The sequence below is a fragment of the Phyllobates terribilis genome, unplaced genomic scaffold, assembly GCF_046119375.1.
Source record: "Phyllobates terribilis strain yellow unplaced genomic scaffold, ASM4611937v1 Scaffold_10__3_contigs__length_209671492, whole genome shotgun sequence".
Classification (NCBI taxonomy): Eukaryota; Metazoa; Chordata; class Amphibia; order Anura; family Dendrobatidae; genus Phyllobates; species Phyllobates terribilis.
In genome coordinates this window covers 187,670,330-187,698,076 of record NW_027362770.1, presented here as the reverse complement: position 1 = coordinate 187,698,076, position 27,747 = coordinate 187,670,330, and the positions used below count along the sequence as shown (strand labels likewise).

At 48.8% G+C, this 27,747-nt stretch overlaps 1 protein-coding gene across 1 annotated transcript in view; it reads left to right on the top strand.

Moving 5' to 3' along the window:
- Positions 1-27,747, top strand: part of PPFIBP1 (PPFIA binding protein 1) — a gene marked incomplete at its 3' end in the record, with an annotated part of 103,421 nt that overhangs the window by 6,416 nt on the left and 69,258 nt on the right. The window contains exons 2-7 of the mRNA XM_073649243.1: positions 1,078-1,161; positions 7,360-7,568; positions 17,592-17,678; positions 17,967-18,080; positions 20,894-21,025; positions 21,881-21,973. Coding sequence (XP_073505344.1) covers positions 1,098-1,161; positions 7,360-7,568; positions 17,592-17,678; positions 17,967-18,080; positions 20,894-21,025; positions 21,881-21,973 — 699 coding nt within the window. The remainder of the gene's footprint in view (positions 1-1,077; positions 1,162-7,359; positions 7,569-17,591; positions 17,679-17,966; positions 18,081-20,893; positions 21,026-21,880; positions 21,974-27,747) is intronic.

Sequence of the window (27,747 nt, the reverse complement as noted above, 5' to 3'; positions counted from 1 at the left end):
ATTTCTTCCACTTTAATGTAAAGTTTGTCCCGCAGCAGAAGGCAGTAATGACTTAACGAGCGAGCTGGGACCCGGCGGGCCAATAATGTCTGGCCGCACTCGGAGGGGATGAGTCCGATCTGTGTAATGAAGCGCTCAGCGTTAATATGAAGTCTGGTGCTCGTCATCTGCGGAGTTCTGTCCCCGGAGGGCGGACGGCAAACTATCGGCTTTTCTTTCTGATGTGGTGAATAAAAGCTCCATTGTGCGGGAGACCTTAAAGGGGAACTCCACTTAGAGCCGTGGTTTCTGTGGACCCCCCCTTATCTGCTCCAGGGTCTTGACCACTTTGAAGTTACCGGCCCTTTAAGACATTTACTATTTTGTGTCCTTGTCATTTCTTGTTTTGTTTCCATCTCTTTAACCCCTTCTGGTGCGGTCTCTGCTTTGATGCCGAAAAGACAAATCTTTTCGCCTCTTCCCTGCTGCTTTCATGCAGGGACAGTGTCGCGCCCATTAATAAACCCTATGGGTGTGCCCCTGCCCAAATCCGCTCGCACGTGCCTGAATTTAAAGGGGCTCTGAATAATTTTTTTTTTTAGCACAGCAATTACCTGGTAAAAGCTTTCTGAGCTCTTTAAAATGAGGAATCCGCGGTATCGAAACGACTGAGCGACGTTACTCCAGAGACGAGCGTTCGATCGGCTCTGATCACGATCGATCAATCAGTGCTGGGAGATCGGGGTGTTCTGAAAATGAAGTGCTGCCATGTGTGGTGACAGGTGGTACTGCAAGGAGCTGCAGAGTAGTGAGTGCAGCTCTGGGGTATAATATAAGCCTTCAGTCGGGGTTTCGTCTCCTCCGTCCTGGTCGGAACCTTCTCGCTCTCGCTCCTTACAAGGTTATATTTGTGCTTCATCTCCCATCTTAATCCAAACACGGTTGTAAAGGCCGCGGGAGACGTAAATCCTGACAGCTCTCGGGGGTGAAGACTTGTGCCTCCTCGCAGCAGGGTGTCCGCCTCCCATTCATCCTGAGCTCTCTGTTTCATGAGTATAATGCCAGCTCTCGTCTTGATTGCGGATCCTTCTCTTCCAGGACTGATCGCCGGCAGCAGGATGATGACCGACGCCAGTGACATGTTAGCCGCCGCCTTGGAGCAGATGGACGGCATTATCGCCGGTGAGTCACCACCGTACATCGGGTCGCTGAATAATCTGTGCGGTGTTCGATACTAGGACCCACCGCCGATCTCCGAAATAGGGGTCCACCACCTAAGTCACGCATACGCACTACTGCTCCCATGGAAGTGAATGGAGTAGATGTCACGCATGCGCACTACCGCTCCCATGGAAGTGAAGGTAGTAGAAGAAACGCATGAGCACGATTCCCATGGAAGAGAATGGAGTAGTGGTCACGCATGCACACTACCGCTCACATGGAAGTGAATGGAGTAGTGCTCAAGCATGCGCACTACAGCTCCCATGGAAGTGAATGAAGTAGAGGTCACGCATGTGCACTACTACTCCCATGGAAGTGAATGGAGTAGTGGTCACGCATGTGCACTACCGCTGCCATGGAAGTGAATGGAGTAGTGGTCACGCATGTGCACTACAGCTCCCATGGAAGTGAATGGAGTAGTGGTCACGCATGTGCACTACAGCTCCCATGGAAGTGAATGGAGTAGTGGTCACGCATGTGCACTACCGCTCCCATGGAAGTCAATGGAGTAGATGTCACGCTTGCGCACTACTGCTTCCATGGAAGTGAATGGAGTAGTGGCCACGCATACGCACTACCGCTGCATAAAGGTAAATGGAGTAGATGTAATACATGCGCACTACTGCTGCCACCATGGAAGTGAATGGAGTAGATGTCATGCATGCGCACTACCGCTCCCATGGAAGTGAATGGAGTAGATGTCACGCATGTGCACTACCGCTCCCATGGAAGTGAATGGAGTAGTGGTCACGCATGCACATTACTGCTCCCATGGAAGTGAATGGAGTAGATGTCACACATGCGCACTACCGCTCCCATGGAAGTGAATGGAGTAGTGGTCACGCATGTGCACTACAGCTCCCATGGAAGTGAATGGAGTAGTGGTCACGCATGCACATTACTGCTCCCATGGAAGTGAATGGAGTAGATTACATGCTTGCGCACTACAGCTCCCATGGAAGTGAATGAAGTAGAGGTCACGCATGCGCACTACCGCTCCCACGGAAGTGAATGGAGTTGATGTCACGCATGCGCACTACCGCTCCCATGGAAGTGAATGGAGTAGTGGTCACGCATGTGCACTACAGCTCCCATGGAAGTGAATGGAGTAGTGGTCACGCTTGTGCACTACCACTCACATGGAAGTGAATGGAGTAGTGGTCACGCATGTGCACTACAGCTCCCATGGAAGTGAATGGAGTAGTGGTCACGCATGTGCACTACAGCTCCCATGGAAGTGAATGGAGTAGTGGTCACGCATGTGCACTACAGCTCCCATGGAAGTGAATGGAGTAGTGGTCACGCATGCACATTACTGCTCCCATGGAAGTGAATGGACTGGTTGTCACGCATGTGCACTACCGCTCCCATGGAAGTGAATGGAGTAGATGTCACGCTTGTGCACTACCACTCACATGGAAGTGAATGGAGTAGTGGTCACGCATGTGCACTACAGCTCCCATGGAAGTGAATGGAGTAGTGGTCACGCATGCACATTACTGCTCCCATGGAAGTGAATGGAGTAGATGTCACACATGCGCACTACCGCTCCCATGGAAGTGAATGGAGTAGGTTACATGCTTGCGCACTACCGCTCCCATGGAAGTGAATGAAGTAGAGGTCACGCATGCGCACTACCGCTCCCACGGAAGTGAATGGAGTTGATGTCACGCATGCGCACTACCGCTCCCACGGAAGTGAATGGAGTAGATGTCACGCATGGGCACTGCTGCTCCCATGGAAGTGAATGGAGTAGTGGCCACGCATGCGCACTACCGCTCCCATGGAAGTGAATGGAGTAGATGTCACGCATGCGCACTACCGCTCTCATGGAAGTGAATGGAGTAGATGTCACGTATGCGCACTACCGCTCCCATGGAAGTGAATGGAGTAGAAATAATGCATGAGCACGATTCCCATGGAAGAAAATGGAGTAGTGGTTACGCATGCGCACTTCCGCTCACATGGAAGTGAATGGAGTAGTGGTTACGCATGCGCACTTCCGCTCCCATGGAAGTGAATGAAGTAGTGGTCACGCATGCGCACTACCGCTCCCATGGAAGTGAATGGAGTAGATGTCACGCATGTGCACTACTGCTCCCATGGAAGTGAATGGAGTAGATGTCACGCATTCACACTACCGCTATCATGGAAGTGAATGGAGTAGATGTCACGCATGTGCACTACCGCTCACATGGAAGTGAATGGAGTAGATGTCACGTATGTGCACAACTGCTCCAATGGAAATGAATGGAATGGTGGTCACGCATGCGCACTACTTCTCACATGGAAGTCAATGGAGGAGAGGTCACACATGCGCACTACCATTCCCATGGAAGTCAGTGGAATAGAAGTAACGCATGAGCATGATTCCCATGGAAGTAAATGGAGTACTTGTCATTCACGTGCACTACCGCTCCCATGGAAGTGAATGGAGTAGTGGTCACGCATGTGCACTACCGCTTCCATGGAAGTCAATGGAGTAGATGTCACGCTTGCGCGCTACTGCTTCCATGGAAGTGAATGGAGTAGTGGCCACGCATACGCACTACCGCTGCATAGAGGTAAATGGAGTAGATGTAATACATGCGCACTACTGCTGCCATGGAAGTGAATGGAGTAGATGTCACACATGCGCACTACCACTCACATGGAAGTGAATGGAGTAGTGGTCACGCATGTGCACTACAGCTCCCATGGAAGTGAATGGAGTAGTGGTCACGCATGTGCACTACAGCTCCCATGGAAGTGAATGGAGTAGTGGTCACGCATGTGCACTACAGCTCCCATGGAAGTGAATGGAGTAGTGGTCACGCATGCACATTACTGCTCCCATGGAAGTGAATGGACTGGTTGTCACGCATGTGCACTACCGCTCCCATGGAAGTGAATGGAGTAGATGTCACGCTTGTGCACTACCACTCACATGGAAGTGAATGGAGTAGTGGTCACGCATGCACATTACTGCTCCCATGGAAGTGAATGGAGTAGATGTCACACATGCGCACTACCGCTCCCATGGAAGTGAATGGAGTAGATTACATGCTTGCGCACTACCGCTCCCATGGAAGTGAATGAAGTAGAGGTCACGCATGCGCACTACCGCTCCCACGGAAGTGAATGGAGTTGATGTCACGCATGCGCACTACCGCTCCCACGGAAGTGAATGGAGTAGATGTCACGCATGGGCACTGCTGCTCCCATGGAAGAGAATGGAGTAGTGGTTACGCATGCGCACTTCCGCTCCCATGGAAGTGAATGAAGTAGTGGTCACGCATGCGCACTACCGCTCCCATGGAAGTGAATGGAGTAGATGTCACGCATGTGCACTACTGCTCCCATGGAAGTGAATGGAGTAGATGTCACGCATTCACACTACCGCTATCATGGAAGTGAATGGAGTAGATGTCACGCATGTGCACTACCGCTCACATGGAAGTGAATGGAGTAGATGTCACGTATGTGCACAACTGCTCCAATGGAAATGAATGGAATGGTGGTCACGCATGCGCACTACTTCTCACATGGAAGTCAATGGAGGAGAGGTCACACATGCGCACTACCATTCCCATGGAAGTCAGTGGAATAGAAGTAACGCATGAGCATGATTCCCATGGAAGTAAATGGAGTACTTGTCATTCACGTGCACTACCGCTCCCATGGAAGTGAATGGAGTAGTGGTCACGCATGTGCACTACCGCTTCCATGGAAGTCAATGGAGTAGATGTCACGCTTGCGCGCTACTGCTTCCATGGAAGTGAATGGAGTAGTGGCCACGCATACGCACTACCGCTGCATAGAGGTAAATGGAGTAGATGTAATACATGCGCACTACTGCTGCCATGGAAGTGAATGGAGTAGATGTCACACATGCGCACTACCGCTGCCATGGAAGTGAATGGAGTATATGTCACGCATGCGCACTACCGCTCCCATGGAAGTAAATGGAGTGGTGGTCACGCATGGGAACTACCGCTCCCATGGAAGTGAATGGAGTAGATGTCACGCATGTGCACTACTGCTCCCATGGAAGAGAACGGATGAGATTTCATGCATGCGCACTACCGCTCCCATGGAAGTGAATGGAGTAGATGTCATTTGCACTACCACTCACATGGAAGTGAATGGAGTAATGGTCACTTATGCGCACTACCGCTCCCATGGAAGTGAATGGAGTGGTGGTCACGCATGGGCACTACCGCTCCCATGGAAGTGAATGGAGTAGATGTCACGCATGCGCGCTACCGCTCCCATGGAAGTGAATGGAGTAGATGTCACGCATGTGCACTACCGCTGCCATGGAAGTGAATGGAGTAGATGTCACGCATGCGCACTACCGCTCTCATGGAAGTGAATGGAGTAGAGGTCACGCATGTGCACTACCGCTCCCATGGAAGTGAATGGAGTAGAGGTCACGCATGTGCACTACCGCTCACATGGAAGTGAATGGAGTAATGGTCATGTATGCGCACTACCGCTCACATGGAAGTGAATGGAGTAGTGGTCACGCATGCGCATTACTGCTCCCATGGAAGTGAATGGAGTAGTGGTCACGCTTGCGCACAACTGCTCCAATGGAAATTAATGGTATGATGGTCACGCATGCGCACTACTGCTCCCATGGAAGTGAATGGAGTAGTGGTCACGCATGCGCACAACTGCTCCAATGGAAATGAATGGTATGGTGGTCACGCATGCGCACAACTGCTCCAATGGAAATGAATGGTATGGTGGTCACGCATGCGCACTACTTCTCCCATGGAAGTGAATGGAGTAGTGGTCACGCATGCGCACAACTGCTCCAATGGAAATGAATGGTATGATGGTCACGCATGCGCATTGCCGCTCACATGGAAGTCAATGGAGGAGAGGTCACACATGCGCACTACCGTTCCCATGGAAGTCAGTGGAGTAGAAGTAACGCATGAGCATGATTCCCGTGGAAGTAAGTGGAGTACTTGTCATTCACGTGCACTACCGCTCCCATGGAAGTGAATGGAGTAGATGTCACGCATGCACACTACTCTTACTTCCAAGGGAGTGAATGGAGTAGTAGTCACACATGTGCACTACCGCTGCATAGAGGTAAATGGAGTAGATGTAACACATGCGCACTACCACTGCCATGGAAGTGAATGGAGTAGATGTCACGCATGCGCACTACCTCTGCCATGAAAGTGAATGGAGTAGATGTCACGCATGCGCACTACCGCTGCCATGGAAGTGAATGGAGTGGTGGTCACGCATGCGCACTACCGCTGCCATGGAAGTGAATGGAGTAGATGTCACGCATGCGCACTACCGCTGCCATGGAAGTGAATGGAGTAGATGTCACGCATGTGCACTACCGCTGCCATGGAAGTGAATGGATTAGATTTCACTCATGTGCACTACCGCTGCCATGGAAGTGAATGGATTAGATGTCACACGTGCACTACCGCTGCCATGCATGCGCATTACTGGTCCCATGGAAGTGAATGAAGTAGTGGACACGCATGCGCACTGCCGCTCCCATGGAAGTGAATGGAGGGAAGGTCAGACATGGACACCATTGCTCCATTTACACGAGTGGTCCCAGTGGTCGGACCCCCGCTCGTCATACATTTCTCTCCCGTTCTGTGGAGAGGTGCTGACTGTTACCTGGTGTTTCCTGATCGTTGTGAGATTCCTCTCGATCCTGCGGTCAGAGCGTCAGCTCACGGGTCCAGGACGGGGATGGATTATTAGGGTCCGGCAGGTGGGTGTCACGTGGAGCGACAGCTGCTCCGGATATTAGACGCCCAGGAGCTAATTCTGCTCTTTACAGCAGAGGCCCACAGGGCGGAGAACGACCGCGGGGTCATGGGGCAAAAGCAGGAATAGCAGAGGCGGTCGTGCGCCCGTAACGCTTGCTGACAGAGCTGCGTGGTCATCCAGCCGTCAGGACGGGTTGTCGGCCTCTGGTTGTCAGTCTCAATAACTTGACAGCAAGCAGAGATCTTAGAAAAGTCCAAGAGTAACTTAATATGACACTGAGTGGAGGCCAGCCTCTACTCTGCCTAAAATTGGCTGACAACATGGGGCAATAGCTTTATTAAGCTGTCCTTCAACTGAAATGGCTTACAACAGAGTGTACATGGAGGCACCGTCCCTTTAATTCCCTCCTCTTCTCCTTCACAGGCTCCAAGGCTCTGGAGTACTCCAACGGCCTCTTTGACTGTCAGTCGCCGACCTCGCCCTTCATGGGCAGCCTCCGGGTGCTGCACCTGATCGAGGACCTGCGGGGGATGCTGGAGATGATGGACACGGACGAGAGGGACGGGCTGAGGTGCCAGGTGCCCGACTCCACCGCCGAGGCCCTGGCCGAGTGGCTGCAGAGTCAGATGGTGGTAAGAGACTCATAAAAAAAAACAAGTTCATCGCCTTGAATTATAACTTACAGCAGCACAGAGTATTTCAGGATCGATGTACTTTTGATCTGACGCGCTGCAGAGACTGACCTGTCCCTGCGACGATGGACAAGATTTGCACGTGGCAGGGGCCGGTGTCGTGAGACGTAGCAGTTATTCCCAGCAGCACAGAGTATTTCAGGAGAGTCTGCCTTTATTATCCCCAGTGATCAGAAGCCTCCCCCATCCTGAGTCTATGCTTGTCCTGAGATAATCTGCAGACGAGCCCCGGCACACCACCCTCCCTACGCGCGTTTCTCCCGTCTTTTCTCCCTATTAGCACCTCCTAATTCTCACATTATCCCTCCGCTGACACAGGGGGGACCGGGACTGTTTCCTCTCCGTCCTCGGCTGCCAAGTTCTGCTGGGAATCGGATCTGTGCTCTTCAGGGATCTCGCTGACCTGTGATCCCGCAGATCGCCACCACTTTGTGGTTTCCTGTTTATAAACGTCCCTTCCCCCCACTCGTCTTCTGTCTTATTGAAATCGAGAGCGGACGAAGCCTTTAAAATGGTCGCTTCTTGGATGTGTTGTGTTACATAGGGGCCATTGACATACAGGAGCCAAATCTGCCTCTAAGGGCCCGAATCTCATAAGGGGGCCCCATAGTGTCTGTCCCTGTCCAGTGTGGACAGTAGGAGAAGTTGGCTGTTTAATTTCTAAGTGATGTCACTTTTCTGGGCATATATCTGTTTTCCCTAAACATGATTGGTTGAGAAAGAAGGATTATGCTCTGCAGGGGTGGGGCAAAGACTAGGCAGCTGCCTAGGGCGGCTTTAAGAAAAATGTGTACCTGCAAAGATCAGGGAGGCTCTTGATCTCGCTGATGCCTCCAAAACCTTCATTATTATTTATTATTATAGCGCCATTTATTCCATGGCGCTTTACATGTGATAGGGGTATACATAGCAAACAACAAGTACAATAATCTTGAACACAATGTGACAGCGACTGGTAAAGGAGGAGCAAGGACTCTGCCCGTGAGGGCTCACAGTCTACAGGGGATGGGTGAGGATACAGTAGGTGAGGGTAGAGCTGGTCGTGCAGTGGTATGGTGGAGCGAGGACCCTGCCCGCGAGGGCTCACAGTCTACAGGGGATGGGTGAGGATACAGTAGGTGAGGGTAGAGCTGGTCGTGCAGCGGTATGGTGGAGCGAGGACCCTGCCCGTGAGGGCTCACAGTCTACAGGGGATGGGTGAGGATACAGTAGGTGAGGGTAGAGCTGGTCGTGCAGCGGTATGGTGGAGCGAGGACCCTGCCCGCGAGGGCTCACAGTCTACAGGGGATGGGTGAGGATACAGTAGGTGAGGGTAGAGCTAGTCGTGCAGCGGTATGGTGGAGTGAGGACCCTGCCCGCGAGGGCTCACAGTCTACAGGGGATGGGTGAGGATACAGTAGGTGAGGGTAGAGCTGGTCATGCAGCGGTATGGTGGAGTGAGGACCCTGCCCGCGAGGGCTCACAGTCTACAAGGGATGGGTGAGGATACAGTAGGTGAGGGTAGAGCTAGTCGTGCAGCGGTATGGTGGAGCGAGGACCCTGCCCGCGAGGGCTCACAGTCTACAGGGGATGGGTGAGGATACAGTAGGTGAGGGTAGAGCTGGTCGTGCAGCGGTATGGTGGAGCGAGGACCCTGCCCACGAGGGCTCACAGTCTACAGGGGATGGGTGAGGATACAGTAGGTGTGGGTAGAGCTGGTCGTGCAGCGGTATAGTGGAGCGAGGACCCTGCCCGCGAGGGCTCACAGTCTACAAGGGATGGGTGAGGATACAGTAGGTGAGGGTAGAGCTGGTCGTGCAGCGGTATGGTGGAGCGAGGACCCTGCCCGCGAGGGCTCACAGTCTACAGGGGATGGGTGAGGATACAGTAGGTGAGGGTAGAGCTGGTCATGCAGCGGTATGGTGGAGCGAGGACCCTGCCCGCGAGGGCTCACAGTCTACAGGGGATGGGTGAGGATACAGTAGGTGTGGGTAGAGCTGGTCGTGCAGCGGTATGGTGGAGTGGTGGTTACTGCAGGTTGTAGGCTTGTCGGAAGAGGTGGGTCTTCAGGTTCCTTTTGAAGGTTTCCACGGTCGGCGAGAGTCTGATATGTTGGGGTAGAGAGTTCCAGAGTAGGGGGGAAGCACTGGAGAAATCTTGTATACGATTGTGGGAGGAGGAGATAAGAGGGGAGTAGAGCAGGAGATCTTGTGAGGATCGGAAGTTGCGTGTAGGTAAGTACCGGGAGACTAGGTCACAGATGTATGGAGGAGACAGGTTGTGAATGGCTTTCTATGCCCGGGTTAGGGTTTTGAACTGGAGTCTCTGGGCAATGGGGAGCCAGTGAAGGGATTGACAGAGAGGAGAGGCCGGGGAATAGCGGGGGGACAGGTGGATTAGTCGGGCAGCAGAGTTTAGGATATATTGGAGGGGTGCGAGAGTGTTAGAAGGGAGGTCACAGAGCAGGAGGTTGCAGTAGTCGAGGCGGGAGATGATGAGGGCGTGCACTAGTGTTTTTGCAGATTCGTGGTTGAGGAATGTGCGGATCCGGGAGATATTTTTGAGTTGGAGTCGGCAGGAAGTGGAACGGGCTTGGATATGAGGTGTGAAGGAGAGATCAGAGTCCAGGGTTACTCCAAGACAGCGAGCTTCAGGGACTGGGGAGAGTGGGCAGCCATTTACGTTGATGGATAGGTCAGATGGGGAGGATGAATGAGATGGCGGAAAGATGATGAATTCTGTTTTGTCCATGTTGAGTTTTAGAAATCTGGCAGAGAAGAAGGATGAAATAGCAGACAGACATTGTGGGATTTTGGTTAGTAGGGAGGAGATATTGGGTCCAGAGAGGTAGATCTGTGTGTCATCAGCATAGAGGTGATAATGAAAGCCGTGAGACTCTATGAGCTGTCCCAGGCCGAAGGTGTAGATGGAGAAGAGCACGGGTACTAGGACTGAACCCTGGGGGGACACCGACAGATAGGGGGCGAGATGAGGAGGTGGTGTGTGAGTGGGAGACACTGAATGTCCGGTCTGTTAGGTATGAGGAGATCCAGGGTAGGGCCAAGTCTGTGATGCCGAGAGATGAGAGAGTCTGTAGTAAGAGGGAATGGTCCACTGTGTGGAAGGCAGAGGACAGGTCCAGGAGGAGGAGGATGGAGTAGTGTCGCTTGGATTTGGCGGTCAGTAGGTCATTGGTGACTTTAGTCAGGGCAGTTTCAGTCGAGTGATACTTCCGAAAGCCAGATTGCAGGCGGTCGAAGAGGGAGCAGGAGGAGAGGTGGGAGGACAGTTCAAGGTGGACATGTTGTTCTAGTAGTTTTGAGGCAAAGGGGAGAAGTGATACGGGGCGATAGCTAGTCACAGAGGATGGGTGTGATTGCGGCATGTTTGAAACATGAGGGGAAGACACCGGTTCTTAGTGACAGGTTGAAGAGGTGGGTTAGGGTTGGGATGAAGACTGTGGTAAGGTTAGGGATGAGGTGGGACGGGATTGGGTCAAGTTCGCAGGTGGTGAGGTGTGATTTGGAGAGTAAAGAGGAAACTTGACCTTCTGTAATGGTGGAGAAGTGGGGTTTAGAGGAGGAAAGTTGAGTAGATATGAGGAGGGGTTGTGCGGGCTTTAGGCAAAAGCTCTGTCTGATGGTGTCAATCTTCTGCTTGAAGAATGAGGCAAAGTCTTCAACTGAGATGAGAGAAGAGGGAGGAGGTGCTGGGGGACGAAGGAGAGAGTTGAAAGTGTTAAATAGCTGTTTAGGGTTGTGAGAGAGGGAAGATACGAGAGATGAAGTATGTTTGTTTTGCTGTAGTGAGTGCGGACTTGAAGATAGTGAGGGACTGTTTGAATGCGATGAAGTGCTTGATGGAGTGAGACCTTTTCCATCTCCTCTCTGCAACCCTGGAGGCCCGTCGCAGTTCTTTAGTAAGTTTGGTGTGCCAGGGTTGCCTGTTGATTGTGCCAGATTTGGTATGTGTGAGAGGGGCGATCGAGTCGAGAGCTGCAGCCATTGTGGTGTTATATAAAGCGGCAGCAACATCTGCATTGTGTAAGGAATTTGTAAGAGGGAGAAGGGATTCAGAAAGTGAGTGTAGGTCAAGGTGTTTGAGGTTTCTGCGAGGGTGTGTAAGTTTGTGGAGTGGGGATTGTGCACCTGGAGAGGAGAGGGTAGAGAATGTCAGTAGGTTGTGGTCAGAGAGAGAGAGAGAGGTGAGTTAGAGAGGTTAGATAGGGAACAGAGGCGGGTGAAGATGAGGTCCAGAGTGTGGCCATCTTTGGGAGTGGGGGCTGAAGACCATTGAGCGAGGCCAAAGGAGGAAGTGAGGGATAGAAGCTTAGAGACAGATGAGTGGGAAGTGTCAATGGGGATGTTGAAGTCGCCCATTATGATAGTGGGGATGTCAGTGGAAAGGAAGTGAAGCAGCCAGGTGGTGAAGTGGTCAAAGAAAGTGGTTGGAGGTCAGAGGGGGAAAAGATGCGCACACAGTGCACCTCAAAAGAGGGGAGTGTAACAGAGGGTGGCAGTGATATTTGGGTGAAAGCGCAGGTATCTGACAGGAGAAAACCTACGTCTCCACCATGTTTTCTGTTGGGGCGGGGGGTGTGGGAATGGTGGAATCCGCCATATGAAAGGACAGCTGGGGAGGCTGTGTCAGAGGGGGTGAGCCAGGTTTCGGTAATGGCGAGGAAGGAGGGTTTGTTAGTAATGAAAAGGTCGTGGACGTAGGAAAGTTTGTTGCAGACGGAGCGAGCGTTCCATAGAGCTCCTGTTAGAGCAACTAAGGAAGTGGGGATTAATTGGATGGGTATGAGGTTAGAAGGGTTGCGACAGTTTGTGGAAGGTCGTGGATAGGAGGTAGAAGTAGCTGTGAGGATATGGCGAGGAGGACCAGGATTTGGAGAGATATCTCCAGCAGCGAGGAGGAGCAGAGAAAGTGTTAGCAGGTGGGAGCAAGAGAGAGCATGAGGTGGCTGTCTGTGTTTGGAGATCCAGGATTGAATGTTGAGGAATAATTCGGAGGAGGAGGTGAGATGAATGGGGAGGATGGAGGGAGAGATGAAGAGTTTCTTACTAGGTTTAGGGATTTGAGGGGTTACTAGAAAGTGGAGGACTATAGAGGAAAAAGTGAGAGCTAACAGAAACATAGTTAAAAGAGAGTAAGTGGTCAAAGTGTTGGTTACCTGACTCCTGCCCTGACTAACGGCCTCTTAAATAACTGCCACTTATCTCCGAAGCCACTTTGCACAAGAAGACGCATGCACAACCCAGCACGCGTGCACCCCTTAAAGAGCTTCTAAATATATAGGGCACATTAAACCATCAGGGGCATTGTGGGATCTGCTTGTGGCTAAATTAGCAGCTGGTCATCTCACCAGGAGATGGCTGGGTGATCAAAGACAGGGCTAGGACTCTGCAGGCTCTGCAGTTTATCACCTCTAAACATCCGATAAAATCTACAGTGGGGAAAGGACAGACATATGTGAGTATTGAGTGGAAAGGGACAGATAAAGCAGAAATATCAAGCAGAGAATTCTACCAGTGAGTTGAATCAGGAGAGCAGAGCATTAGATGGCGGCATATACAGCAAGCAGAGGAATTATGCAGGAGAAGAGCATGTACCTGTGTGGAAAGAGAAGAAGACGGGTGTTAGTCCATGGCCTCTGAAATATCTGCCACTTATCTGCGAAGCCACTTTGCACAAGAAGACGTGTGCACAACCCAGCACGCTTGCACCCCTTAAAGAGCTTCTAAATATATGCTTCATGAAACAAAACCTTGAATCTAATCATTCAGGGGTGCGGAGATTGGTTTTAGAGGGCGGCGGTTTGTTAATCACGCTCTGCAGGGGCGGGGCTAGGACCGCTTTTAAAAAAATAAATTGTTATATCTGCAAATATTTGGGAGGCTCTTGATAAAAGAGCATCTTGCTAATGCCTCCAAAATCTCCATAAAACGAAACCCCAAAATCAGGTGGGTGGAGATTAGTTTTAGAGGGGAGTGGTTTGTTTATTGCGCTCTTCAGGGGCGGGGCCAAGACTTTTTTTTTTTTTTTTTTTTATGCCTGTGAACATTTGGAAGGCTCTTGATAAAGGGGCATCTTGCTGATGTCTCCAAAGTTTTCTTGAAATGAAAAAGTGAATCTAATTGTGCATTCGGGGGTGCGGAGACTGGTTTTAAAGGGGAGTGGTTTCTTCACGCTCTGCAGGGTCGGGGCTAGGACACCTTTAAGAAAAAAAAAGTTTTAACTGTGAAGATCTAGGAGGCTCTTGATAAAGGGGCATCTTGCTGATGCTTCTGAAATCTCCATGAAACGAAGCCCCAACATCAGGTGGGCGAAGACTGGTTTTAGAGGGGGAGTGGTTTATCACTCTCCTCAGGGGCGGGGCTAGGACAGATTTAACAGAAAATATTTTTATACCTGCGTAAGTCTGGGAGGCTGCTGAATAAGGGGCTGATCACACCAAACCTTCATGGGTGAAGCCCTGATATCTGACCGTGCAATCGAGGTGGAGACTATTATTGGAGGGGTGTGGCTTGTTAAATGTGGATGTGGTTTGGGGGGGTGGAGATCAAAGACACCACAATAAAACTTGGAAAATATTTAGGGATCAGAGCTGAGGGAGGGGTGCACTTAGACAGTTTGTGCCACCGCTGAATGTGGGTGACCGGTTGACCCGGTGAGAAGTAATATGGCTGATGCTATGGGTCAGGGGTCAGACAGCTACTTCCTGTGCTGTCATCCTGGCCTCATGGTGTCCAGCTCCTGGCTCCCCGGTTTACATAGTAATGCCATGGTGTCAGGGGGACTTGGGCTCCTCTTATCTCCTTTTTAAAGGGCCAGTCACCTGTAACAACTTATGGCAACAAAAGACGCCACAAGCTCTTCAGAAGTTCATTGTCACGTTTGCGCTGAGTGTTTTATGATCTCCTCGCTTTGTGTTTGATGGAGATGAGTCACAAAGGTCTCGGTAATGAATGGTGTCAGGGAGAAGAGGTAGATGTGACTCGCAAGGGACACCATAATCTCAGACCTGGAGCGTCTGCCGGGAGCACAGCATCGTCGGGTCGTAGCTCAGCTCCTCACCTGTCCGCGGTAGACATCACAGATCCTCCCGATGTGATGGCTGGAGACGCCACGACACCACTTTATCGTCAGTACACAGGGGTCCTTTAAGACATCGGCCCTGGTGGGCTGCAACTCTTTGAATCATCTGTGGCAGGAAAAGCTCCCCCCGAGCACGGCGCCATCCTCAGCTCATCTCCTGGTTGGGATATTTCCAGTGTGGCCTTAAGAACGTAGGATCACAGCGTAAGGATTGTGGTAACCTCATTGGTTAAGCCCGCACCTTGTGTTTGATTGTGTTTTTGTTTTTTACTATTTTTTTTACAATTTTTTTTTCAATCACATATTTGAAAAGAATTGTCTTTTAGATTTAATTTTTTTCGTATTTTCTCAGCTTTTTTTTTAGCTTTAGTTTTGTGTTTTTATTCACTTTTTGAGTTGTTTTTTATTAATGTGTTTTTTATACTTTAGATTTTTTTTATACCTTTTTTCTTTAAAAAAAAATTTTTTTTTTTTTTTTTTACATTTGTAAAATTTTATTTATTTTTTTAGCTTAGGTTTTTTTGTGTTTTTCTTCACTTTTTGAGGTTGTTTTTGTAGCGTTTTTCTTAGAATTTTGTAGCTTTTCTTTTTACATTTTTGTGTTTTGTTTTTAACGGCTCAATTTTTTTTTTCCCCTTCCTAAATTTGCATTTTTTTACCTGTAGTTTTCACTTTTTGTTTTGTTCTTTTTTTTTTTCCCCCTTTTAGACGTGTATTATTGTGATGCTCCTTTTTATAGATTTTGACCATAATCGGACGTCATGTCACAGTAGTTGTATTACTCGTATACAGTGGATGTCATCAGCAAATTTTTTTGTTTTTTATTATTCTCTTTAGTTTGTTGAGAGATATATATAGATAAATATAGATAGATATAGAGAGATATATAGATAGATAGAGAGATATAGGTATATATAGAGAGATATAGATAGATAGATAGATAGATAGATAGATATATATATATAGAGATGGAGATGTGTATATATATATAGATAGATATACAGATAGATAGATATACAGATAGATAGATAGATAGATAGATATACAGATATAGATGGATAGATATATATATAGATATATATAACTCTATGTCGATAGATATTGTTTTGTAATGTTCCCAATATTTTCCTGGCCCCCGTCCCATGATTTTGCTCATGGACGCATCTGTTATTTCCGGGTGACGGCCCCTTGGTGGCCCGGCGCATGCGGCGGCTGACAGATGGGACCTGTAAGCCCCCCAGAGCTGGAGCGTTGCTTCCTGGCAGGGGGATTGCTGATCTCGGCGAGTATTTGGCGGCTCTGGTCTCCGTACGTGACGTGTATAATGGACTCCAGAGCCGCGTCGGCTTCTGTTCGCGCCCTCGAAGTATTTATATTATTTCGTGGCGGCTTTTTAAGTTGCGGCCAAATGAATGTTTCTTATTCATGACCTCCAGCTCCGCGGAGACATCTTGATGTGATCGGCAGCGCCCCCGAGTGGGTTGTGTGGGCCGCTGTAGATATTGTCACGCTTTTTACCTGAATTTTTTTCCGCCTCTTAAAGGATTTTTATAGACGTGCCACATCAGGGCCGTGCCGTCACTTTCATCTTCCTCCTATAAAGGCGCCCACCACCCATTTACTGGCTTCACGTGCGTCACACCCCGCAGCTCCGCCGTCAGATTATAGGCTTCGCCGTGCGTTACATTGTCAGCTGCTCCCCCCACCCCATCTCCATTCAGCAACCAGTCAGAGCTCGGCTCTTATTTTGCAAAGGCTCTGTCCAAAATGAAAGCCGCAATCTCATTGGCTGCAATCATGATCATTTTTCACTGAGCCCTATGTAAAATGAAAGCAGTAATCCGATTGAGGCAGCTGTCCACGGCAACCAATCGGATTACTGCTTTCATTTAACTGGGACCTTTGAAAAATGTGAGCTGAGATTTGATAGGAGCAGTTTCCCATCCCAACCAATCACAATGCAACTTTCATTTTCCATAGGGTCAATGGATAATAAACGTGCCAACCTTATTGGTTGCTATGGGCAACCGCGCCATTATTTTTTTCCCCTAAGTTTTAATGAAACGCCTAACAGCCCTCGTATGTTTGTATATGGCAGACGACGGGTCGCTGGTTAATCATTATACGACGGCGGTGATAAGGGCGCTGCTGCTGCTTCTCCATAGACGGCGTGCGGCCATATTTACCTGCAATATACATTCTGGTCACCGGTCACGTATGAGGTATATACTGTACCATTAGTATATAACACAAAGACCATAAAAGGACTAAAAATTACAGTGTAAAGTAAAATAAAAATATTAAAAAAACATTAAGTTGTCGACCAAAAATAAAATAAAAATAAATAAATTCTCACAGCCCCAATATCATACAAATAAAGTAGGTTATAAGTCTTAAAAAATAATGACAAAAAAACACATTTAAAAAAAATATATATATATTTTTTTTTATATATTATTATTATTATTTTATTTTATTTTTTTTACAAATTTTGGAATTTTTTTTTTTTTTAAGTCCTCTAAAATAATAATAATAAAAAAAATATATACAAGTTTGGTTTCGCCCTAATCTTTCAGACCTGGAGAATCATTTCAGGAGGCTTTTTATTTTAAAGAAAAAAAACAAACGTTGGAATGGTGTTTTTTTTCACCATTTCATTGCACTTGGATATTTTTTATTTTTTTTCCGCGTTTTTCATTGTATTTTATGGTAAGATGAATGGCGTCGTTAATAGCTACAACTCATCCTGAAAAAAAAAAAAAAAAAACTTGGAGGGAAAAAAAATGTAAAAATGAGAAGTGGCCTCATCCTTAAAGAGTTAAAGTGGCGGCCATGGGTTCTTGTTTAAGGTCTATGGCGGCTCATGTCTGCCGTGTCTTGCAGGTTAATGGACACATCACCGGCTCCAGCGACATCTACCAAGAGCGGCTGTCTCGTCTGGAGAATGACAAGGAGTCTCTAGTGCTGCAGGTACTGTATCTGTGTACTGTATCTGTGTACTGTATCTGTGTACTGTATCTGTGTACTGTATCTGTGTACTGTATCTGTATGTATGGTGGCTCTTAAAGGGCCAGTTTTAACTTTTATTAATTACAAGCACACATTATTTTCTGCTCATATCTTCACCCATCTCAAGATCTTGGCTTGCACATTAAAACAAAGGATTTTCCCAGCATGCATTTCTCATTCTCTGACCTGAATATTTGAAGGGCGTCAAGGCGCAAATAAAATTTTTATTATTTTTTTATTGCTTTACAGGTGAGCGTCCTGACCGACCAGGTAGAGGCACAAGGGGAGAAAATCCGGGACCTTGAATTTTGCCTGGAAGAACACAGAGAGAAGCTGAATGCGACCGAGGAGATGTTACAGCAGGTGAGAGAGCGCCCCCCGGAGGCCGTGTAGATGAGGCACTCTATTAATTATATAATCCACATTAATCTGGAGGCTATTATATACACACAACAAACACAGAAGCCGCTGCTTCATCTAGTGAGGACGATGCTGGTTGTCTTCCCAGTGACCTAGAAAACTTTTACTGAACTTTTAGATTTGGCTCAAGATGTATTCACAGCAAAGAGAACCAAGATGAGAGGAGGTTCTGTATTATACCCCAGAGCTGCACTCACTATTCTGCTGGTGCTGTCACTGTGTACATACATTACATTACTGATCATGAGTTACCTCCTGTATTATACTCCAGAGCTGCACTCGCTATTCTGCTGGTGCAGTCACTGTGTACATACATTACATTACTGATCCTGAGATACATCCTGTATTATACTCCAGAGCTGCGCTCACTATTCTGCTGCTGCAGTCACTGTGTACATACATTACATTACTGATCCTGAGTTGCATCCTGTATTATACTCCAGAGCTGCATTCACTATTCTGCTGGTGCAGTCACTGTGTACATGCATTACTGATCCTGAGTTACATCCTGTATTATACTCCAGAGCTGCACTCACTATTCTGCTGGTGCAGTCACTGTGTACATGCATTACATTACTGATCCTGAGTTACCTCCTGTATTATACTCCAGAGCTGCACTCACTATTCTGCTTGTGCAGTCACTGTGTACATACATTACATTACTGATCCTGAGTTACATCCTGTATTATACTCCAGAGCTGCACTCACTATTCTGCTGGTGCAGTCACTGTGTACATACATTACATTACTGATCCTGAGTTACATCCTGTATTATACTCCAGAGCTGCACTCACTATTCTGCTGGTGCAGTCACTGTGTACATACATTACATTACTGATCCTGAGTTACCTCCTGTATTATACCCCAGAGCTGCACTCACTATTCTGCTGGTGCAGACACTGTGTACATACATTACATTACTGATCCTGAGTTACATCCTGTATTATACTCCAGAGCTGCACTCACTATTCTGCTGATGCAGTCACTGTGTACATAAATTACATTACTGATCCTGAGTTACATCCTGTATTATACCCCAGAGCTGAACTCACTATTCTTCTGGTGCAGTCACTGATCCTGAGTTACCTCCTGTATTATACTCCAGAGCTGCACTCACTATTCTGCTGGTGCAGTCACTGTGTACATACATTACATTACTGATCCTGAGTTACATCCTGTATTATACTCCAGAGCTGCACTCACTATTCTGCTGGTGCAGTCACTGTGTACATACATTACATTACTGATCCTGAGTTACATCCTGTATTATACCCCAGAGCTGCACTCACTATTCTGCTGGTGCAGTCACTGTGTACATACATTACATTACTGATCCTGAGTTACATCCTGTATTATACTCCAGAGCTGCACTCACTATTCTGCTGGTGCAGTCACTGTGTACATACATTACATTACTGATCCTGAGTTACATCCTGTATTATACTCCAGAGCTGCACTCACTATTCTGCTGATGCAGTCACTGTGTACATAAATTACATTACTGATCCTGAGTTACATCCTGTATTATACCCCAGAGCTGAACTCACTATTCTTCTGGTGCAGTCACTGATCCTGAGTTACCTCCTGTATTATACTCCAGAGCTGCACTCACTATTCTGCTGGTGCAGTCACTGTGTACATACATTACATTACTGATCCTGAGTTACATCCTGTATTATACTCCAGAGCTGCCCTCACTATTCTGCTGGTGCAGTCACTGTGTACATACATTACATTACTGATCCTGAGTTACATCCTGTATTATACTCCAGAGCTGCACTCACTATTCTGCTGGTGCAGTCACTGTGTACATACATTACATTACTGATCCTGAGTTACATCCTGTATTATACTCCAGAGCTGCACTCACTATTCTGCTGGTGCAGTCACTGTGTACATACATTACATTACTGATCCTGAGTTACATCCTGTATTATACTCCAGAGCTGCACTCGCTATTCTGCTGGTGCAGTCACTGTGTACATACATTACATTACTGATCCTGAGTTACATCCTGTATTATACTCCAGAGCTGCACTCACTATTCTGCTGGTGCAGTCACTGTGTACATACATTACATTACTGATCCTGAGTTACATCCTGTATTATACCCCAGAGCTGCACTCACTATTCTGCTGGTGCAGTCACTGTGTTTATACATTACATTACTGATCCTGAGTTACATCCTGTATTATACTCCAGAGCTGCACTCACTATTCTGCTGGTGCAGTCACTGTGTACATACATTACATTACTGATCCTAAGTTACATCCTGTATTATACTCCAGAGCTGCACTCACTATTCTGCTGGTGCAGTCACTGTGTTTATACATTACATTACTGATCCTGAGTTACATCCTGTATTATACTCCAGAGCTGCACTCACTATTCTGCTGGTGCAGTCACTGTGTACATACATTACATTACTGATCCTAAGTTACATCCTGTATTATACTCCAGAGCTGCACTCACTATTCTGCTGGTGCAGTCACTGTGTACATACATTACATTACTGATCCTGAGTTACATCCTGTATTATACTCCAGAGCTGCACTCACTATTCTGCTGGTGCAGTCACTGTGTACATACATTACATTACTGATCCTGAGTTACCTCCTGTATTATACTCCAGAGCTGCACTCACTATTCTGCTGGTGCAGTCACTGTGTACATACATTACATTACTGATCCTGAGTTACATCCTGTATTATACTCCAGAGCTGCACTCACTATTCTGCTGGTTTTCTCCATGTCAGGAGCTAATAAGTCGGACGTCACTGGAAACGCAGAAGTTGGACCTGATGGCTGAGATTTCCACCCTGAAGCTGAAGTTGACAGCGGTGGAAAAAGACAGGAGTGACCATGAAGATCGATATAAGGACACAGAGGTGAGCGGAGCAGTCGGGGGCATGCTGGGAGTTGTAGTCGTGTCTTAATTTAGAGCAGCCCATTCCCAGCCTGGTCTGGTGGAACCAGTACAGGAGCGTTGGTGACGTCTTTGGTTGTCACCCAGCTTTCTCCGGGGCAGCTGTTTCTCCGTCTCGCTCTCTTCTGTCTTCCTGACTCTTCCTCCCCTCTTCCTCCCCTCTTCCTCCCCTCTTCCTCCCCTCTTCCTCCCCTCTTCCTCCCCTCTTCCTCCCCTCTTGCTCCCCTCTTGCTCCCCTCTTGCTCCCCTCTTGCTCCCCTCTTGCTCCCCTCTTGCTCCCCTCTTGCTCCCCTCTTGCTCCCCTCTTGCTCCCCTCTTGCTCCCCTCTTGCTCCCCTCTTGCTCCCCTCTTGCTCCCCTCTTGCTCCCCTCTTGCTCCCCTCTTGCTCCCCTCTTGCTCCCCTCTTGCTCCCCTCTTCCTCCAGTCTCTACATAAGGTGATAGCGGAGTTGAGGCAGCAGATGGAGAAATTGGAGGTGGAGTTGGCATTATTTCAAGAAAAGCAGTTACAGTACGGCGACCAAGAGGTGACTGTGCGGGGTCAGACCGTGGCCTGGTGCCGGGCGGGCGGCGGGGTGTGAAGTGACCCCATTCACTGCATGGTGTACTGTGTGACCGTGTGCTTCCTTATCTCTGCACGCCCGCCCTGCTGCGCTCAGAAAATAACCTGACATACAGTGTATGTGAGCGGTGCAGGCGCTGACACACTGCAGCCGATCTCCCCCTATAGTGCGTGTTGTAAGGAGACTCATATGAGATGATGGGAGTTGTTATACAGCAGGATGTTGGGAGTTACTGACGTCTCTCCTTCTCTCCAGGGTTTGGTGCAGGAGATGAATGAACTGCGACTGCGAGTGGTGGAAATGGAGAATGAGCGCACACAGTACGAGAAGAAGCTGAAGTCCACCAAGGTATAGAGCGGAGAGTGCCACTGTACGCAGTGCATGATGGGTACATGGGGGGGTGACATCACGGAGAACGCCGCCTATCTATCACCAGACGTCGGTGGTGACATCACTGAGAATGCCGCCTATCCATCACTAGAGATCAGCGGTGACATCACTGAGAATGCCGCCTATCCATCACTAGAGATCAGCGGTGACATCACTGAGAATGCCGCCTATCCATCACCAGAGATCAGCGGTGACATCACTGAGAATGCCGCCTATCCATCACCAGAGATCAGCGGTGACATCACTGAGAATGCCGCCTATCTATCACCAGAGATCAGCGGTGACATCACTGAGAATGCCGCCTATCCATCACCAGAGATCAGCGGTGACATCACTGAGAATGCCGCCTATCTATCACCAGAGATCAGCGGTGACATCACTGAGAATGCCGCCTATCTATCACCAGAGATCAGCGGTGACATCACTGAGAATGCCGCCTATCCATCACTAGAGATCAGAGGTGACATCACTGAGAATGCCGCCTATCTATCACCAGAGATCAGCGGTGACATCACTGAGAATGCCGCCTATCTATCACCAGAGATCAGCGGTGACATCACTGAGAATGCCGCCTATCTATCACCAGAGATCAGCGGTGACATCACTGAGAATGCCGCCTATCTATCACCAGAGATCAGCGGTGACATCACTGAGAATGCCGCCTATCTATCACCAGAGATCAGCGGTGACATCACTGAGAATGCCGCCTATCCATCACTAGAGATCAGAGGTGACATCACTGAGAATGCCGCCTATCCATCACTAGAGATGGGCAGTGACATCACTGAGAATGCCGCCTATCCATCACCAGAGATCAGCAGTGACATCACTGAGAATGCCTCCTATCCATCACTAGAGATCAGCGGTGACATCACTGAGAATGCCGCCTATCCATCACTAGAGATCAGCGGTGACATCACTGAGAATGCCGCCTATCCATCACTAGAGATCAGCGGTGACATCACTGAGAATGCCTCCTATCCATCACTAGAGATGGGCAGTGACATCACTGAGAATGCCGCCTATCCATCACCAGAGATCAGCAGTGACATCACTGAGAATGCCTCCTATCCATCACTAGAGATCAGCGGTGACATCACTGAGAATGCCGCCTATCCATCACTAGAGATCAGCGGTGACATCACTGAGAATGCCGCCTATCCATCACTAGAGATCAGCAGTGACATCACTGAGAATGCCTCCTATCCATCACTAGAGATCAGCGGTGACATCACTGAGAATGCCTCCTATCCATCACTAGAGATCAGCGGTGACATCACTGAGAATGCCGCCTATCCATCACCAGAGATCAGCGGGGACATCACTGAGAATGCCTCCTATCCATCACCAGAGATCAGCGGTGACATCACTGAGAATGCCGCCTATCCATCACTAGAGATCAGCAGTGACATCACTGAGAATGCCGCCTATCCATCTCTAGAGATCAGCGGTGACATCACTGAGAATGCCGCCTATCCATCACTAGAGATCAGCGGTGACATCACTGAGAATGCCGACTATCGATCACTAGAGATCAGCGGTGACATCACTGAGAATGCCGCCTATCCATCACTAGAGATCAGCGGTGACATCACTGAGAATGCCGCCTATCCATCACTAGAGATCAGCGGTGACATCACTGAGAATGCCACCTATCCATCACCAGAGATCAGCGGTGACATCACTGAGAATGCCACCTATCCATCACCAGAGATCAGCGGTGACATCACTGAGAATGCCACCTATCCATCACCAGAGATCAGCGGTGACATCACTGAGAATGCCACCTATCCATCACCAGAGATCAGCGGTGACATCACTGAGAATGCCGCCTATCCATCACCAGAGATCAGCGGTGACATCACTGAGAATGCCGCCTATCCATCACTAGAGATCAGAGGTGACATCACTGAGAATGCCGCCTATCCATCACTAGAGATCAGAGGTGACATCACTGAGAATGCCTCCTATCCATCACTAGAGATGGGCAGTGACATCACTGAGAATGCCGCCTATCCATCACTAGAGATCAGCGGTGACATCACTGAGAATGCCACCTATCCATCACTAGAGATCAGAGGTGACATCACTGAGAATGCCTCCTATCCATCACTAGAGATGGGCAGTGACATCACTGAGAATGCCGCCTATCCATCACCAGAGATCAGCAGTGACATCACTGAGAATGCCTCCTATCCATCACTAGAGATCAGCGGTGACATCACTGAGAATGCCGCCTATCCATCACTAGAGATCAGCGGTGACATCACTGAGAATGCCACCTATCCATCACTAGAGATCAGCGGTGACATCACTGAGAATGCCTCCTATCCATCACTAGAGATCAGCGGTGACATCACTGAGAATGCCGCCTATCCATCACCAGAGATCAGCGGTGACATCACTGAGAATGCCTCCTATCCATCACCAGAGATCAGCGGTGACATCACTGAGAATGCCGCCTATCCATCACTAGAGATCAGCAGTGACATCACTGAGAATGCCGCCTATCCATCTCTAGAGATCAGCGGTGACATCACTGAGAATGCCGCCTATCCATCACTAGAGATCAGCGGTGACATCACTGAGAATGCCGACTATCGATCACTAGAGATCAGCGGTGACATCACTGAGAATGCCGCCTATCCATCACTAGAGATCAGCGGTGACATCACTGAGAATGCCGCCTATCCATCACTAGAGATCAGCGGTGACATCACTGAGAATGCCACCTATCCATCACCAGAGATCAGCGGTGACATCACTGAGAATGCCACCTATCCATCACCAGAGATCAGCGGTGACATCACTGAGAATGCCACCTATCCATCACCAGAGATCAGCGGTGACATCACTGAGAATGCCGCCTATCCATCACCAGAGATCAGCGGTGACATCACTGAGAATGCCACCTATCCATCACCAGAGATCAGCGGTGACATCACTGAGAATGCCGCCTATCCATCACTAGAGATCAGAGGTGACATCACTGAGAATGCCGCCTATCCATCACTAGAGATCAGAGGTGACATCACTGAGAATGCCTCCTATCCATCACTAGAGATCAGCGGTGACATCACTGAGAATGCCTCCTATCCATCACCAGAGATCAGCAGTGACATCACTGAGAATGCCTCCCATCCATCACTAGAGATCAGCGGTGACATCACTGAGAATGCCTCCTATCCATCACCAGAGATCAGCAGTGACATCACTGAGAATGCCTCCTATCCATCACTAGAGATGGGCAGTGACATCACTGAGAATGCCGCCTATCCATCACTAGAGATCAGCGGTGACATCACTGAGAATGCCACCTATCCATCACTAGAGATCAGAGGTGACATCACTGAGAATGCCTCCTATCCATCACTAGAGATGGGCAGTGACATCACTGAGAATGCCGCCTATCCATCACCAGAGATCAGCAGTGACATCACTGAGAATGCCTCCTATCCATCACTAGAGATCAGCGGTGACATCACTGAGAATGCCGCCTATCCATCACTAGAGATCAGCGGTGACATCACTGAGAATGCCACCTATCCATCACTAGAGATCAGCGGTGACATCACTGAGAATGCCTCCTATCCATCACTAGAGATCAGCGGTGACATCACTGAGAATGCCTCCTATCCATCACTAGAGATCAGCGGTGACATCACTGAGAATGCCTCCTATCCATCACTAGAGATCAGCGGTGACATCACTGAGAATGCCTCCTATCCATCACCAGAGATCAGCAGTGACATCACTGAGAATGCCTCCTATCCATCACTAGAGATGGGCAGTGACATCACTGAGAATGCCGCCTATCCATCACTAGAGATCAGCGGTGACATCACTGAGAATGCCACCTATCCATCACTAGAGATCAGCGGTGACATCACTGAGAATGCCACCTATCCATCACTAGAGATCAGCGGTGACATCACTGAGAATGCCACCTATCCATCACTAGAGATCAGCGGTGACATCACTGAGAATGCCGCCTATCCATCACTAGAGATCAGCGGTGACATCACTGAGAATGCCGCCTATCCATCACTAGAGATCAGCGGTGACATCACTGAGAATGCCACCTATCCATCACTAGAGATCAGAGGTGACATCACTGAGAATGCCTCCTATCCATCACTAGAGATGGGCAGTGACATCACTGAGAATGCCGCCTATCCATCACCAGAGATCAGCAGTGACATCACTGAGAATGCCTCCTATCCATCACTAGAGATCAGCGGTGACATCACTGAGAATGCCGCCTATCCATCACTAGAGATCAGCGGTGACATCACTGAGAATGCCACCTATCCATCACTAGAGATCAGCGGTGACATCACTGAGAATGCCTCCTATCCATCACTAGAGATCAGCGGTGACATCACTGAGAATGCCTCCTATCCATCACCAGAGATCAGCGGTGACATCACTGAGAATGCCGCCTATCCATCACTAGAGATCAGCAGTGACATCACTGAGAATGCCGCCTATCCATCTCTAGAGATCAGCGGTGACATCACTGAGAATGCCGCCTATCCATCACTAGAGATCAGCGGTGACATCACTGAGAATGCCGACTATCGATCACTAGAGATTAGCGGTGACATCACTGAGAATGCCGCCTATCCATCACTAGAGATCAGCGGTGACATCACTGAGAATGCCGCCTATCCATCACTAGAGATCAGCGGTGACATCACTGAGAATGCCACCTATCCATCACCAGAGATCAGCGGTGACATCACTGAGAATGCCACCTATCCATCACCAGAGATCAGCGGTGACATCACTGAGAATGCCGCCTATCCATCACCAGAGATCAGCGGTGACATCACTGAGAATGCCACCTATCCATCACCAGAGATCAGCGGTGACATCACTGAGAATGCCGCCTATCCATCACTAGAGATCAGAGGTGACATCACTGAGAATGCCGCCTATCCATCACTAGAGATCAGAGGTGACATCACTGAGAATGCCGCCTATCCATCACTAGAGATGGGCAGTGACATCACTGAGAATGCCGCCTATCCATCACTAGAGATGGGCAGTGACATCACTGAGAATGCCGCCTATCCATCACCAGAGATCAGCAGTGACATCACTGAGAATGCCTCCTATCCATCACTAGAGATCAGCGGTGACATCACTGAGAATGCCGCCTATCTATCACCAGAGATCAGCGGTGACATCACTGAGAATGCCGCCTATCCATCACCAGAGATCAGAGGTGACATCACTGAGAATGCCACCTATCCATCACTAGAGATCAGCGGTGACATCACTGAGAATGCCTCCTATCCATCACTAGAGATCAGCGGTGACATCACTGAGAATGCCACCTATCCATCACCAGAGATCAGCGGTGACATCACTGAGAATGCCTCCTATCCATCACTAGAGATCAGCGGTGACATCACTGAGAATGCCGCCTATCCATCACCAGAGATCAGCGGTGACATCACTGAGAATGCCTCCTATCCATCACCAGAGATCAGCGGTGACATCACTGAGAATGCCGCCTATCCATCACTAGAGATCAGCGGTGACATCTCTGAGAATGCCGCCTATCCATCACTAGAGATCAGCGGTGACATCACTGAGAATGCCTCCTATCCATCACCAGAGATCAGCGGTGACATCACTGAGAATGCCTCCTATCCATCACCAGAGATCAGCGGTGACATCACTGAGAATGCCTCCTATCCATCACTAGAGATCAGCGGTGACAT